Source organism: Podarcis vaucheri, assembly GCF_965113315.1.
Source record: "Podarcis vaucheri genome assembly, chromosome: 5".
NCBI classification, from domain to species: domain Eukaryota; kingdom Metazoa; phylum Chordata; class Lepidosauria; order Squamata; family Lacertidae; genus Podarcis; species Podarcis vaucheri.
This window is the reverse complement of record NC_138763.1, coordinates 85,532,736-85,549,072: the sequence shown is the minus strand read 5'-3', so window position 1 is coordinate 85,549,072 and position 16,337 is coordinate 85,532,736. Positions and strand designations below refer to the sequence as shown.

At 43.3% G+C, this 16,337-nt stretch overlaps 1 protein-coding gene across 2 annotated transcripts in view; it reads right to left on the bottom strand.

Annotated features, from left to right (window-relative positions):
- Nucleotides 1–3,446: 3,446 nt before the first annotated feature.
- The window catches only part of POLR3A (RNA polymerase III subunit A), a 59,682-nt gene continuing 46,791 nt past the window's right edge, over nucleotides 3,447–16,337 (bottom strand). For both annotated transcript variants that reach the window (XM_082225117.1, XM_082225118.1), the window contains 7 exons: nucleotides 15,551–15,644; nucleotides 15,346–15,438; nucleotides 11,250–11,414; nucleotides 9,193–9,357; nucleotides 7,894–8,025; nucleotides 6,640–6,772; nucleotides 3,447–5,580 (listed from right to left, as the gene is read on the bottom strand). In XM_082225117.1, the coding sequence (XP_082081243.1) occupies nucleotides 5,432–5,580; nucleotides 6,640–6,772; nucleotides 7,894–8,025; nucleotides 9,193–9,357; nucleotides 11,250–11,414; nucleotides 15,346–15,438; nucleotides 15,551–15,644 (931 nt within the window). In that variant the 3' untranslated portion in view covers nucleotides 3,447–5,431. The remainder of the gene's footprint in view (nucleotides 5,581–6,639; nucleotides 6,773–7,893; nucleotides 8,026–9,192; nucleotides 9,358–11,249; nucleotides 11,415–15,345; nucleotides 15,439–15,550; nucleotides 15,645–16,337) is intronic.

The window sequence follows — 16,337 nt, the reverse complement described above, 5'->3', positions numbered from 1 at the left end:
TTTCCATTCTTTTATAAAACGTTTATATTGATTTCTTATTTCTCCGGTAAGTTTTGCCATTTCTGCATATTCCATTAAGTTTTTATATCTATTCTTCCTTTGCTGGGACTTCTTCTTTCCATTTTTGGGCAAGTAACATTCTTGCTGCTGTAGTCACATACATGAATAAATTTCTATAGTTTGGGTAGTTCTGTCCCTATAATTCCCAAAAGGCTCCTCACTGTATATGTTTGCCTCCAATCCATGAGGGGGAATTGATATGTTCAGAGAACTGTCCTTTTCTGCATCTATTGCTCTATAAAGACATTTTCTTAATTGCTATGTAAAATAAACAAGCACATATTCCACAAATTCAGGGCAACTGATATGCAAAGAGGTTTGGGGTTTGGGTGCGATGCATCTTTCCTCCAAAGGCATTCATATCAGGAAACCCAGCATGATTAAATATGATAATCATCTGTAAAGGCAAGAAAATAATTCAAAAATGTGCATCCATAAGATTACAAGAACTTTTGGCAGGCAACACACGCAATGCCTTTGGGTCCATATAATAATTTGAAGCAAGGCCCAGTCTTTAAACAGCATGCTAATGCATTCATGATTATCTACAAGCAGTTGCGCCTGAAGTACAAATTATCGCTGCTCATCCAAAAGGAACACCTCTCTAAAGTTCTTCTTAAAACCTATCAATATGGCACTTATTTATTATGCTGGCCTGTCCCAAAGGCTTGGAGCCAGTTCTATCATGTTCAAAACCACATTATATAAAGCAAAATATAACAAGCAAGAAACAAGACACCTGCAACATTTAGCCGAACAGCCCCCCAATACAGTATCAGCTAATTGTGGTTGCTAGGCAGCCACTACTCTATTGCCCAAACAGTAGAGTTGCGCTCTGGCAATAAACCTCAGCGCTGGGATGGCAAATATTTATTTCTATTGACCCCCATCCCTCACCTGGTACATACCCACGACCTCATCTGGGCCTTGCCCCCAACATCCAGGCCATGAATGACACAATATACCTACCCATCTTTTCATAGGGTTGTAGTGTGGCCATATCTCTCACTTTACAGACTAAAGTCCTCTCCCTGAAAGGCTGTTCAACTGAAGTCTCTTTTAGACATAAGGAAACATAAACAGGGGTTGCCCCTCAAGTTAGTACCTGGACAGCAGACATGAATAATACCTGTCTCTATCTAAATTACAATCATTCTGAGTTTGCATGCAATTAGATATATAAAGGTAAAGGGACCCCTGACTGTTAGGTCCAGTCGTGAACGACTCGGGTTGGGGTGCTCATCTCGCTTTACTGGCCGAGGGAGCCAGTGTACAGCTTCCAGGTCATGTGGCCAGCATGACTAAGCTGCTTCTGGCGAAACCAGAGCAGCGCATGGAAACGCCGTTTACCTTTCCACCAGAGCGGTACCTATTTATCTACTTGCACTTTGACGTGCTGTCAAACTGCTAGGTTGGCAGGAGCAGGGACCACAACAGGAGCTCACCCCGAGTGGGGATTCGAACCGCCGACCTTCTGATCGGCAAGCCCTAGGCTCCCTGGTTTAGACCACAGTGCCACCTATGTCCCCTAATTAGATATATAAGCATATGAAATTTTACATTTTTACTTTGTCCCCCTTTTGGTGACAAAGTCCATCTTTTTTTGCTGATGCATAAACAGCCACCCTATAGTACTGTCAGCATAGCATCCTGGATACTATGATAAGCATGGGGCGAACGTAGCAACATGCTATTGAGGCAAACTTGCGGGTCTCTTTCTATCTCATCACCCCGAGTGTAAGCTCGCTTCCCAGCACAGTCGGTCGTTTACAGCCGGAAATCACTCAAGTCAATAGTCATAGCTGTGATGGCAATCAAATTCCAGCTTGCAATACACAAAAGGACTCCCGCCCTCCTTTAGTGGCGAAATTGCCCCGGAGGGAAAGAGTTCAGCATGAACCTGCATGGCTGAATTAAAGTCAGCCAGTGGCACAATGTGGTTAATGTAGCTCCGCTCTGGGGAAGTGTTGTCTCTACCAGTGACATCCAACGTGAGGCTAGAGGGCAGAAAAGTTCTCTGTAAAGAATAAGGATGGGGAGGGGAGGACACTAAATATAACAGGAAACTGTAGGGTATGAGATGGGAATGCAAAGATTTAGATAGAAGTATCGTGTCAAGGCTGGATTATACAAGCAGCAGTATGGGAGGGAAGACCAGAAAAGATCACGAGAGAATGATACTGTGGACCCAAAGCTTTTTGCCCCAGTGTTTCCAGAAAATGAGGGAATGTGCTGAAGTTGTAGACATTGCTGCCATAGAGCTTACACACACCAGAAATACCTTATTTAAGCCCAACAGACCAGTTAGTTAAGACAGCATATTTGCAAAGCCTCTGTGCATTTACAAAGACAAAGCAGCAAAATCGTTTTGCTGAATTACAGAACACCGAGTTAAATTGGTGTTTGATTAGAAGAGGAAATGTGTGGAAAACACTCCACCCCCAAAGGAGTTTGTCAGAGCTTTGGGTTTTCAAGAAATTAACACCCCTTTTGACCAACTTCTATAATGTTTTGTGTTTGACTTGCTTTTAGTTGTTTTTATTTTTTTAGAGTTTGCAGAAAACTTATTAACCTTTCTTGAAGTTTCATTTGTGTTGTCCTTTCCCAAGGGCCCAGTTCCCATAAGAAATCCCCTGTGCAGGAAGGGTCTTCTGAAGACTGCATATGCTCTGTGTGCGTGACAGCAGCTTAATATCTGGACCTGTCAGAATTGATGTTCTCCACTCTTCCACCCCTAGTTATAGCAGGTGGAGGGGTCTGGCTCGACAATCTCTTTTTAAACCCCAAACCAGCTGACAGCAGCACTGAATGGAAATGTAGAGACAAGCTAGATGACGGTTCATTTCCAATCAATGTATTAAGTTTACTGACAATAATTAATGGCACATACTATTATGAATTGGGAGCCATCATCTCTACAAACAATGATCATTCTCTGCACTGTATTGTGTGTGCATGCGCAAGCAGAGTATGGTCAGCTGATTCATGTAGGGCCGGAAGAAAAGATCCTTTGATTGGCTCATACATGATAGAAGCACATCACATGATGAATCGACACAAAATTGTGGGGAACAGCTCATGAGAAACATTGTAAATAGGGCAAATGGAGGTTGTGGCTGGGGGTGTCGCATCTGTGTCAGTTACTGAGACAAGGAAGTCATTACATAAAGTCGCCACAATCATATAACGTTCATGTGTGGATCAGCCCTTACATTACTGGAAAGGATTCATCTTTCTGCATGATCTAACGAATTACATAAATGTAACAAAATGGTCTCACGGTACCATAGGTATGCATGAATGTTCAAATAGTTATGCTTTATTAAGAATATTTACAGCCGTTTTAGGTAGAGAATTCCATCAGTAAATGACCCTGAACACACACCTTGAAAAATTATCTTTATTCACATCTACAGTACAGTATAAGAAAGCAACATTTTCCCACGCTACATGAAACTGTTCACATTTTGGAAGGGAACTTCCTTTTGGAAGCTTCTGGATTCTGAGGACCAACCTGTCTTGTATAACATTATCCACAAAACTGGGGATAGTGATATGACATTCAGACCCGCTACTGGCTCAAAGAAGAATTTGCAAACTGCCATACAAAGCACAAACTGCAACCACACAGTGGTCTTTGTTGCCCCATAGCCTCCCAAATACAGAGTAGCTTGTAGTGAATTTAGGGGGGTGGGAATCATCTCATTAGTACTCCAGCTTCATACCTTTTAGTCCATGGTGCTATTAACAGCTCAGCACAGCTTTTATATGGGTTGTTACACTCAGTTCCCTCTAGTGGTAGGAGAGATTTGGTAGTTCATGTTTAGATCTGGATCATCTTCTGGACTGGCTTCTACTCTAGTCTGGCTTTATCTGGAAGGCTCTGAAGTACTGTCTCCATCACAGTCTTCACCTTCAAAAAGGCATCCAGAAAATAAGCAAATGAGTGGTCATGAATGCTATTCTGGCTGCATTACCAATTTTATTTTATTTTATTATCACTATTTTTTCGTATTATCTTTCTTTGTATTCAGAATTTGTTTCTTTATGCCTAGCAAAAAAAAGAATCATGCAGTTTGCTGTACATTATCATTTTTCTTTAACAAAAAAAGCAAACAAACCAGAAGATGACCTTAATTCCTATGTTGGGGGTGATACTAACATGCACACACAAATATAATTGCGAATCAGTTAAACATTTGCTCTCTGATAAACAATGTACAGTAGTTTAGGACCAACGTGTAATGCATGAATCAATATGAACTGAAAAGGGATAATTTAAACAATAAGGGCGGGGGGAGAGAAGGGCATTGCCTTCATTTCCTCATCTAGTTTTCCCCATCATGTTACTTGTTATAAAAGTATTGAAGGGTTCCAAGTACCTTCATTTACTTAAAAACTTTACTCACAAACTCTTCAACATTCAGCAATATAAAAAGTGTCGGATGTTACAAAAGTGAGTTTTGCAGCTTTCTTACCTACAGAATATCATTGCTCTGGGGAGTAAACCCAAGGTATGTCTACTAGACTCACTTGCACAGCCTCCACTTGCACAATTCCCAGTCATTCCCATTAGCTCATCATTAACATAACTGTGTATTAAGCAAGCTGGAGAAATAGTCAGTGTATCAGTGCCTGCACTCCTGAACTTTAGCAGGTAAGATCATTCTCTGAATCTCCTAATAAATAAAATCAGTGTTGGCCATGATCCCAATGCTAACCCCCAATAGCTCCTCCCCATTCAATTCACTACCATTCAGAGCCAATTTTGATTCCCACCCCTCTGTCTTCCTCACTCTTTCTGTAGTTACTCTGTGGTGGAATCTACATGGAATGGTTTGAAATGCCCCCAAAATATAAAGAATTTCTCGGGCCACTCCCCCCTTTTTTTCTAAGAAGTTGCCACACAAAGTGTACTTGGGAAGCAAACTTTAACAGAAAAGGATGTGCACGACATATGACAGCAAACACAACCTATTTGACATCAATCCAGCTGGAAATTACGTTGGACACTCTGACAGATGTTTATCACAGCTGGTAGAGGCAGCAGAAATCTTTCCTATTACTATAGCTAATGCTTCTGACAGAAATCCAGGCAAAAACGTTAAGCGTCTTCCCTTTCATAGGGATTTGGTGTCCCACAATCCACGTTACAGGTTTTTGATGTAGCAGGGAAAATTATTGCTTTTAAAAACCAAACGCCGTCAGCTGAAGTTCACTGCGGATTAAGTACACAAAAGATAAACGCCTGCAGCAGTGGCGGATCAGTTGCGCACATCATGATCTCTCACTTATCCAGCCTCCAAACCCTACTTAGAGAGACATGCAGCTCCAGTTTAAAATATGCCATCTGCTTGCTGCTCTCCAGCTGCTACGTAGTAAGGGAAATATGGAAATCGGGGTTGTCGAAAATTAAAGGCCTTCTTGGGGGGTCTGCTTCCTTGTCAGCTTTATGCAGCAGCTTGAAAAGTCCAGTTCCAATGTTCATTGGGATACCCATTATGATGCACTCAGAAACGCCTAGAGAAGATCAAGAAAAAACGATTAAAGCCGCATATTTCCCATGCAATGTGCATCATGGACTCCAAGAAGCAGAGGTTGTTTAAGAGATTAGCTACAGTAATATTACATATTACAATCGTGAAGACTGATCTAAAGCAATTACCGTATTTTTCGCTCTATAACACACACCCAACCATAACACGCACATAGTTTTTAGAGGAGGAAAACAAGAAAAAAAACATTCTAAATGAAACAGTGGATGTATGATTTTTGTGGTTCATGCTGTGGCCACAGACATGTGATCTGACAGTGAGTTTGGAGTAGCCCAGTGCAAAAATCCTGAGGATCCATGCTTTGTAACCACGTTTTAAGTGGGGAGGGAAGGAAAAGCACTCAAGGGACAAGGAGCATGCGTGGGATGGGTGGAGAAGGATGCTGCTAATAATGAAGAAGAGGAGTATAAGGGGAGAAGGCTCCTCTCCTCTCCCACTTTGCTCCTTTAAAGCAAGCAGGCTCTGCTTTTCTCCCTCCTCCCCGCTCATCCCCGGCTTAGCGAGCTGAAAAACTTTGCTGCTATTTAGCTATTTTGCTGCTTGCTTTAAAGGAACAAACTGGACAGGAGCCACTTACACTCGTGTAAGCGGCTCCTCTCCCGCTTTGCTCCTTTAAAGAAGCAGGCTCTCTGTCCCTCTCTCCTCCCCACTCAGCGGCTCTTCTCCCGCTTTGCTGTTTCAAAGCGAGCCACGGAGGAGGGAAGGAAGGGGAACCATGGATCCTCTGCTCACGACTGCAGCAGATCCCCCCGCCATCCGTTGGCATTCCCTCCATAACACGCACAGACATTTCCCCTTACTTTCTAGGAGGGAAAAAGTGAGTGTTATGGTGCAAAAAATACGGTATTACCTGCAAACCAACTTCACTACGTCAAGGCCATGGTGAAAAAAGGAGTAGGAAGAGAGATCATTCCCTAGTATGGGGCAACAACAAAAAAGGCCATGCTCCACTTCCCCCATTTTCAGCCAGGATACATTTAGAGAGCTGTGCTTAGTGGCAAGATTCATCACCCAAGACACTTACCACACACTGAATCCTTCTGCCCAAAATATGCAGCGTCAAAGAGGTGATCTGCCGTCTTCTCAAATGAAGCAAGCATCAATACACTCTCCTTCATTTTTGCCAGGCCAAACCGAGTAATCCCCAGAACCTCACCCTAGTCCGAGAAAAGGAAGACAGCGGAACCTCATAAGCTAATTCATGCTCAACAAAGGCTTTGACTCTGTACGAAGAAGGCAAATTTATATGGTGGATGAAGTTGCATTTCTTGTCCTGGGCAAGTGTACACTGATAGCTATTTGGATGCATAATAATTTGTCGAGCACGGTTGTTAATAAAGGAGATTTGGAACAACTGTCTTGCCCGCCTCCTCTCAAATACAACATATACATATATAACATATTTTTTTACATATACAGTGGTACCTCGAGATACGAACAGGATCCGTTCCGGAGCCCCGTTTGCATCTAGAGGTAAATGTAACTAGCGACGGCACGTCTGCGCACGCGTCGCTTTTCGCTGCTTCTGCGCATGCGCGACGTCATTTTGAGCATCTGCGCATGCGGCGAAACCTGGAAGTAACGTGCTCTGTTACTTCCGGGTTGCCGAGGAGCGCAACTCAAACACGCTCAACTCGAAGCATATTTAACCTGTGGTATGACTGTACAACAGCCTAAGACCTCCTATGCTTAGTTTCTTATTGTTCTATTATATTAGGCCACTGATTCTTGAGTGCCAACTTCCCTTTCCTAGGCTAATGGCCAATCAGGTGTGGGGAAGTGTCAATGTCTCTTGCAATTGCTGGCAGTAGAGGCTGACCTCTCCCAGTCAACAAAGCAAGTGGAAAGAGTATGGCAGAGCGGCAGCTGACAGACCAGCCTGCTCACTCTGCCCACACTGCTCACTCTTGTGGCGATGGGCAGAGAGGAAGGAAATTGGGTACACCAGTGGGGGCAGAGGGCAGGATATGTGTGGACATTCCTGGAAGGGCACATCCGAATGATTCACATATTCCTGATTACTTGGACCAAAGGAAAAACAGCCACCCTGAACCTTAATTTGGGCTTAGAAGATATACTGTATGTCAGTACAGTAAACGGATGCCCATCATGATGCTCTTTGCTACGCAGGTGCCTAGGAAGGGAGTAAACCTTGTGGATATTGCAGCAAGCAACACTCGTATAGGTGTTTCCCTGGTATTTTCTTCATTTACATTTATTTGAGGGAAGGGGGGCCAAGTGAATTGGTGGCAAAGCAATGAAAAGGGAGAAAACAAACCTTGTATGTCATCAGGTCAGACAGCAGCATCACATGCCTCCGGTCAATGCTCATACCATGGTTTACCATAGTGTACTGAATCTCATTGATGATGGTAGTCCGGGCAGCCTCAATGCCCAAGGTTTTCTCGACCTAGTGGATTAAATTATGTGGTTTAGGGAAGTGGCAAAACATTGATTCCGCTGGCACATAAGCACTGTGATTTTCCAAAGCAACTCCTTTCCCCAAACTACAATCATTCCCACATATTTTGGCTTAAAAACTGCCCTGGCTTGCAGCCGAGCTTGCCCCTGCCTCCTTGCAGGCAGTAGCTTCCAGTGGTAGCATTTTTCTTCATTATCACACTTAGGATGCCTATAGAATGCTCGTTTTGACCTATAAACCTTAAATGGCTCAGGACCGCAATACCTCAAGGACCGCCTCTTTCCATATGAACCTACCTGGACCATGAGATCATCTTCTGAGGCCCTTCTTCACGCGCCTCCTCCTTGAGAGGACTGGAGGGTGGAAACAAGAGAACGGGCCTTCTCTGTAGTAGCTCCCTGTCTATGGGATGCTCTTCCCACGGAGGTTCGCCTTGCACCTTCATTATAGTGCCAGGCAAAAATGTTCCTTTTTAACCAGGCCTTTGGTTGATCTGACTGACAGCCTATGCCCTTTTAAAATGTGGGGGTTTGGGGGGGGGAGCTATTGGGTTGTTGCTTTTATTTTTATTATGTATTTTGTGGTTTTCTATCTGTGAACCATTCTGGGACCCCTGGGTATAGGGCAGTATATAAATTCAATAAATAATAATAATGCTTTCTGAGTGTTCAGAGTGTTTCACTATGTTACCTTGCTGCAATCTGTATTAACCCCATATTGTAGTTTGGGTGGTGGGGGGAAAGAAGTTAGTCTTGAGAGAACATGGCTTGCCTTGGACCACCTAGGACAGGGGTCAGCAAACTTTTTCAGCAGGGGGCCAGTCCACTGTCCCTCAGACATTGGGGGGACAGACTATTTTTTTTTTAGGGGGGGAATGAATGAATTCCTATGCCCCATAAATAACTCAGAGATGCTTTTTAAATAAAATTACACATTCTACTCATGTCAAAACATGCTGATTCCCGGACTGTCCGCAGGCTGGATTTAGAAGGCGATTGGGCCGGATCCGGACCCCAGGCCTTAGTTTGCCTACCCATGACCTAGGAAATTCATGGAAAAGGTGACATTTGAACCATGACCTTCCACAGGCTCCATCACTCAACCACTATTCCACACACCGCCAGCTCATATCGCCAATGCCCTCTTGATGGCTACCTCGTAAGTGTTGTTCGAAGTAGTCCTTGTTCCTTTGACTCCATGTGTGGCCATGACAGCTCGCAGGTTGTCACCTTCCACCAGCAGCTTGTACTTCTCCTTCCCACTCTGCTCATCGATATGAATGACAGCGCGAGACACTTCCGGGATACCCTGCACAACCACCTTTATGTAGGAAAGGAAATCAAATAAAGTGTCTAGAAGACATATACCCTGATAAATGCTTCTTGCTATAGACCAGATATCGCAATCAAAACCCCACTCTTTGCCCTCCTTGCTCTTTCCTACAGTGACTGTTTAACATTGCCTAAACTGGAAGTGACACACCTGTAGCCCTCCAGATGCAGGTGACTCCCAGCTCCCATCAGTCCCAAGCCTGTATAGCCTAATGGTCAGAGATAATGGGAACTGAAATCAAGCAACATTGGGATGACTACAGGTTAGCCTCCACCCCTGGCTCTTCATATTTGCTTGGGAGTTCCACGGATGTGTGCTGTGACTGTGAAGGAAAGCAGTCAGAACACTTGAAGGCAAGGCATCCACATAACTAGGGCTCACAATCTGCAACATAAAAACAGAATTCCTACAAAGGATGGTCTTCAGGCACTTCTATACTTCGTGCCTTTTCACTTGGCATGTGCATTTTTGCAACCCGAATAATATGCATCTGTCACAGATCAGTCTACCTCAATTAGACACTCAACTGATTTTGTTACGTAGTTATTTGATTTCTTTATTGGAAAGGAAATAGTTTGGCTTTGGTAGGGAACTGGCTGTTTTTGAAAGGCCAAGCTATTTTCAATGCAATTGCAACCAGCAGAATCAGTTTCTTCAAACACCTCCTCCCACTGGTTTCTTCCTCTTCCCCCAGTTCGTGCATTCCACTCTCTGCCCTTCATTATTTCCTTGGCTCCTCTGCATCCTCTTCAAGGGTCCCCTTCTCCTGTACACCCTCTTTCTCTCCTTACCCCATTCCTCCAGTTCCTGTCTCTTCAGCCTGCCAGGCTCTCTTTTTTCCTTCAGCAAACCTCAGCCCTGAGCTCTCTTTCCCTAAGCTTCCATCTATTGCTCAGCTTCTTTGTGACATCATTCTTCTTTGTGACATCATTACTACTCAGCCAATGGGCACCAAAGGCTTCACTGCTTTGACAAAATAGTGAGTGTGCTCACTGTAATTAAGAGAAGCAACCACCTATCACCACTTCAAGCAAATTTGTGAAGTTATCCGTAAGAGGAACTTCCCAAAGAGCTTCAGTAAAACTAACACGGCACCCTGAAGGTTTAGCACCTAATTTATTATACTGAAAGGGAGAAACGAGCTAAGAGGAAGGCACGTTTGGCAAATCCTCACCGTGATCAACTCCCGCCCAGAAACCTATGTCCCCACTATGAAAGGCTGTGTGGATCCAGAACTGACCGCCACAGTAACTTACGGACTCACTGTTAAGACCGTGTTCATGGAAGACAATCTTACTCGGCCACGAGTGATCGCCAAAGAATTACACTGTGATCCCCAGTATTATTTTTTGAATGACTGAAGGCATTTTATTGTACTTTACTGTATGTGTGTGTGTATGTGTGTGTGTGTATATTTATAATATAATATAATATAATATAATATAATATAATATAATATAATATAATATAATAATATAATATTATATTATATTATATTATCATGCAGGTCATGGCTTAGGGAGCCTTTGGGCTGAAAAATGGTATGTAATAAAATCTGATCTCTCTACATATACATACAAACACAAGCAAAATATATATCATGATGTAAAATAGGCTCATCCAACAGCAAGAGGGCAATACCCAGATCCACTTCTGTTAAATATGCACAAATTTATAAAGGTACAAGATGCTCAATATGTTTTCAAATTACAAAAGCTTCTTCGGGGGAAAGATGGAAAAAGTAAGAAATGAAACGGGGGTATTCTTAGCAGCAGTTTTCAAGAATTCTCACACTAATGCAGTGAAATCCTTTGAATGCTGTGAACTGAGCACATGCATTTGTTGCCGAGCATCACACACGGAAGGTGGAAAGTCCTTACTTTTGGTAGCTCTTCTTTCAGAGACTGCAAGACATAGTACATTGAACTCTTGCTGTTCTCTCGGGGAGTAACGCAGACAACGGCCTCACCGTGAACAGCTACATCCCCAGGCTTCACTCTCAGCTTCGAGACACAAATAGAATACCGCACAGTCTCCGCATTAACCTGTGTCACAAATGTCACTTTGTTATTTGCATAATTATTTCGACACTGGGCGCAGTTCCGAGGGCATGCAATTTGTTACACGGTGTCCAAAACACTAGTCTGGCAAAAGCTCTGCAAGCGATTATTTGACGGCCTTCGCAAGATGCTATTCTATTTAGCCAGGCGATGTTCACTACTGCCCAGGAGCCCCCAAAATATTCAGTTCTGAAATGTGTGATAGTTGAGGGGAATGTCCATTTCAGCCTCATGCTACTGAAGGAGGCTTTGGGCGGCACAACTGACCCATACATCCTCTTCTTACATTTTCAATGTAATGTTGGAAGTAATGACTCCCAGGTACGCCCCCCCCCATGCTCCTCAAGTTGGGTGCATGGATTACAGTCATTCTACATATTGCACAGATGTGCAACTTCAGACTGCAACTGGTTGTGCTGAGTGCCATTTCAATTGACCTCATACAGATAAAAAGGATGTACTGAACTAAGAGAGGATTGCTCCAAACCTTTCTTCCTTATATGCTAATGTATTGTAAGAGAGGTCTTTTGACTACTCATTCACATGAAAGTAGTACCTACAGCGGAAGAGGCTGGTTTACCACTGCAGGACTTTCCCAACTCATTCTGTGCCATGTGTAGCTTCAGCCTCACACAGGGAAATTAACAGGAGGTCAGGACTCTCTAATTTCATCTGGCTAACACTGCTGATTGATTTGATTGATTGTATTTCTAGGCCACTTTTCATTCAAATGAATCTCAAAGCGGCTTACAACCAATAAATAACCATAACATAATAGCACATCGTGAATACAGCATACATCATATAAAATAATTAACAAATGATCAATAAAACAGTTGCAAGCTATAAAAAACTAAACAAAACAGCAACTAAAAAAATAAGCTACCGTATTTTTTGCACCACAACACTCACTTTTTTCCTCCTAGAAAGTAAGGGGAAATGTCTGTGCGTGTTATGGAGGGTGGCGGGGGGATCTGCTGCAGTCGTGAGCAGAGGATCCATGGTTCCCCTTCCTTCCCTCCTCCGTGCCTCGCTTTGAAACAGCAAAGTGGGAGAAGAGCCGCTAAGTGGGGAGGAGAGAGGGACAGAGAGCCTGCTTCTTTAAAGGAGCAAAGCGGAAGAGGAGAGGAGCCTTCTCCCCTTATACCCCTTTTCTGCATTATTAGCAGCAACCTTCTCCACCCTCCCCACGCATGCTCCTTGTCCCTTGAGTGCTTTTCCTTCCCTCCTCACTTAAAACGTGGTTACAAAGCACGGATCCACATGGATCCTCAGGATTTTTGCACTGGGCTACTCCAAACTCACTGTCAGATCACATGAACCACAAAAATCATACACCCACTGTTTCATTTAGAATATTTTTTTCTTGTTTTCCTCCTCTAAAAACTACATGCGTGTTATTGTCAGGTGTGTGTTATAGAGCGAAAAATACGGTAAACCTCACAATTATGGCAAGTCATGTGATTAACAATGCAGCATTTAGAATCTACAAAGCAATATTACAAACATTAACAAAATAGCAATTAAAATATAAGCTAAGCCCTAAGTTCATTCACACAATCTCTGCACCCCCATGACTCATAACTTTTCACCCTGTTCAATTCATTAAAATGCACACATGCACATCATGCCTATTGTTAAGCCAGCTCAGCCAGATGCTGTGCTGGCTGGGGTCCTCGAGTGGCGGGCCATGGTGGAGATGGTGGGGCTCTCAGGCCTACCACCAGTGGTAGGGTGGAGGTTGTCTCTGGGTAGCCTGCCTAGGCACTGTTGAGGAGGAACTTGCCCACCTTGCTTTCAACAATCAGGAGGTCCATTCCCACTTGAGGAAGTCCAAGACAAGCCTGTCCCTCTGAAGCAGGGAGTGGTAACTGCACTTGGTGTAGAGGTCAACCGGGAGGTCCAGCAGTAGCCCTGTGGCTTGTCCACCAGGAGCTGCTTCAGGCCAGATGGAGAGAGGCAGAGCAGGGCCCTCAGGCACTCAGCAGGTCAGTCTCTGAGAGTTAGCGTGACACGGTAGATGCAGATAGAGCAGACCCATATTCAAATCCCTGCTCTGCCATGGAACTCACGGGACCAACTCTGGCTAGCCACTGCCTCGTAACCTAACAGCTGTGATTTGCTACTGCTCACTGCCCATTGCCATGTTTGGACCAACAAGATAAGCGTAGTGGCAAGAGCAACCCAATGCTGTTGTAGAGAGATTACTTGGGGCCATATGGTCTGAGGGATTACAGAGGTAGATGAACTGTGGGGGCCCTCAAGAGAGCAGAAATTGATGCATTAGTTGGGTCTGAGACAATATTAGTTTTACATGCCCTAAAGAGATCAGTGCAAATCACTCCAGGAATTGCCTGCTCAGAATTTCATCAGAAATGTATTCAAAATATTGCCTGCGCAGCAGCTGCAAGCCAAGTTCTATGAGCCAGTTTACATGGTCAGAGTAATTACATGGTGCAGATTAATGTTAAGATGCACCACTTTGGACCCCAGGTGTAAATGACATTTGGATGCTTCTGCATATGAGAAACAACAACCAGGCATTCTTGGGTTACAAATCCTGGTGCAGCTAGGGATGGAGGAAAATTTCATTTAGTCTGGATTTTCAAACAAGGTGACCTAATTCACACCTCCAGACTAACACACAAATCGGAGTGCAATTATCCTTTGGATTTTGCATTTTCCCAAATTTTGCAATGCAGTTCTCATCTCAAAAGAAAAGGCATACCAACATACAGATTTCTATTTTTTTATCCTGAAATATGCATGTTGATATAAACTACCGCATTTTTCGCTCTATAAGACGCACCAGACCACAAGACGCACCTAGTTTTTGGAGGAGGAAAACAAGAAAAAAATATTCTGAATCTCAGAAGCCAGAACTGCAAGAGGGATCGCTGCACAGTGAAAGCAGCAATCCCTCTTGCTGTTCTGGCTTCTGGCATAGTTGTGCAGCCTGCATTCGCTCCATAAGACGCACACACATTTCCCCTTATTTTTTAGGAGGGAAAAAGTGAGTCTTATAGAGCAAAAAATATGGTACATATATACATATTCTGCAAAGATATTCAAATATGAATTTAGATACTACAGTCGTACCTTGGAAGCCGAACAGAATCCGTTCTGGAAGTCCATTTGACTTCTAAAACATTCGGAAACCAAAGTGCAGCTTCTGATTGGCTGCAGGAAGCTCCTGCAGCCAATCAGAAGCCGCGAAAGCCAGGTCGGACGTTCAGCTTCCAAAAATAGTTCACAAACCGGAACAGTCACTTGCGGGTTTGCAGTGTTCGGGAGCCAAAACTTTCGACTTGCAAGGCATTCGGGATCCAAGGTATGACTGTACTGTTCATGGACCTTTTTTTTTTTTTTTTTAAATGCAGATTAACATGGAAAGGGATCAGAAGAGAGTTAGGGTTTTGTAGATCTGTTGTAGAGCATGTGTTTTGCTAAAGGCTCTAGGTTCAATCCAAAGCATCTCCAAGTAGGGCTTTGATGTCTCCAGTCTGAAACTCTGAAGAGCTGCTGCCAATCGATGTAGACCTTACTGAGTTACATGGGCCAATGGTCAAAGTCTCTATAAGGTAGCTTCCTATGTTCCTATGAATAAATGTGTGTGAAACTGATGCAGGCTGGAAATAGAAAGACAGCTAGCCTGATCCATCTGCTCCCTGCTCCCTTCAAATCTGGTTAGGGGGAAACTAGCAGAGAACATTAATTCTCTTTGAAAATGTGCATAGATGCATGCTGCAGAAGCAATTAACATATTGAAGGTACCACAGAGCAATAACTAGAATAAATTAAAGCACTACAGAAAAAGCCACGCTAATTTTCACTGCGGTATCTGCCCTGCCTGAAGGCACCCCTGTGGCAAATCAGTTTCTCGAACACAGTATCAGTGAGAGGGGGAAACACTCACTTCCAGCCTCAGCAGCCTAATCCGCTCTAACGAAAGCTTGACGAGAATGAAACAGTCATCAGGAAGAAAAACCTCCTCAATGTACTCCGAAATCTGAAAGTCAAAAAGAGAAATTCAACCGTGCTCATTGTTTAATAAGCATCACAACAGTGCAGAACCATAATGGGAAATATTGTATATTAAGCAACAATAAGGCACCGTCTACCTCTCCCAGTAGTGTCTTCTCTATTCTTCCTTTGACCAAACGGGCAAAGTCTGGATCATCGTCCGTGTCAAGGTGGGCTGTGATAATCGGCGTACTATAGATAAGCAGCAAAAGCATATCGTTGTGAAAAGCCTACTGGTTTATTACCTTTACGTACCATGAACCTTACTAATAATTCTATTTTATATATCAAGAACTAAACATTGTACGAAACAACTTATGATGCCCGTACGTTTAAAATCTATTTAAAAAATCCATAAACTGCATCTCTGCAGTTATCTGCTGTGGTATTAACTCACTCTGCTGAAATTTGTTGCTTTTCAGCAAGAAGAATCCCAAACCAATTATTTCAAGGATACTGAATCTTGCTCATAGCTTGGAAGACGTAGCACAACACTTTTGTGTGAATGGAGGTTCCTCTTATGAGCCTTGACCTTGTTCACACAGTATCTTGACTTCGTTAATTAAGAGTCTACTAATTATAGTGCAATCAGCTACTAAATTGACCCCCTTTTATCTTGCTGCCATAGATCGAGGTAGCAAATGGCAGGTACACTGTAACTTTTTAGGTCCAGTTATTTTTGTGCTTTGATCAACAGGTAGGCCTAAGAAATAACTCTCCACCTTAAAAAAGAAGTCTCATTTTGTTGGCTCAAGAGAGCAACAAATACATTGAACCCCTATAAATAAGAGCATTTAGCAGCCATCCAAGATAAGGGATATCACCCTGCAGCTTATTTCTGCCACCCCGCCCGATAAGCAACTTGCAAGCAGAAGTTGAGTTACT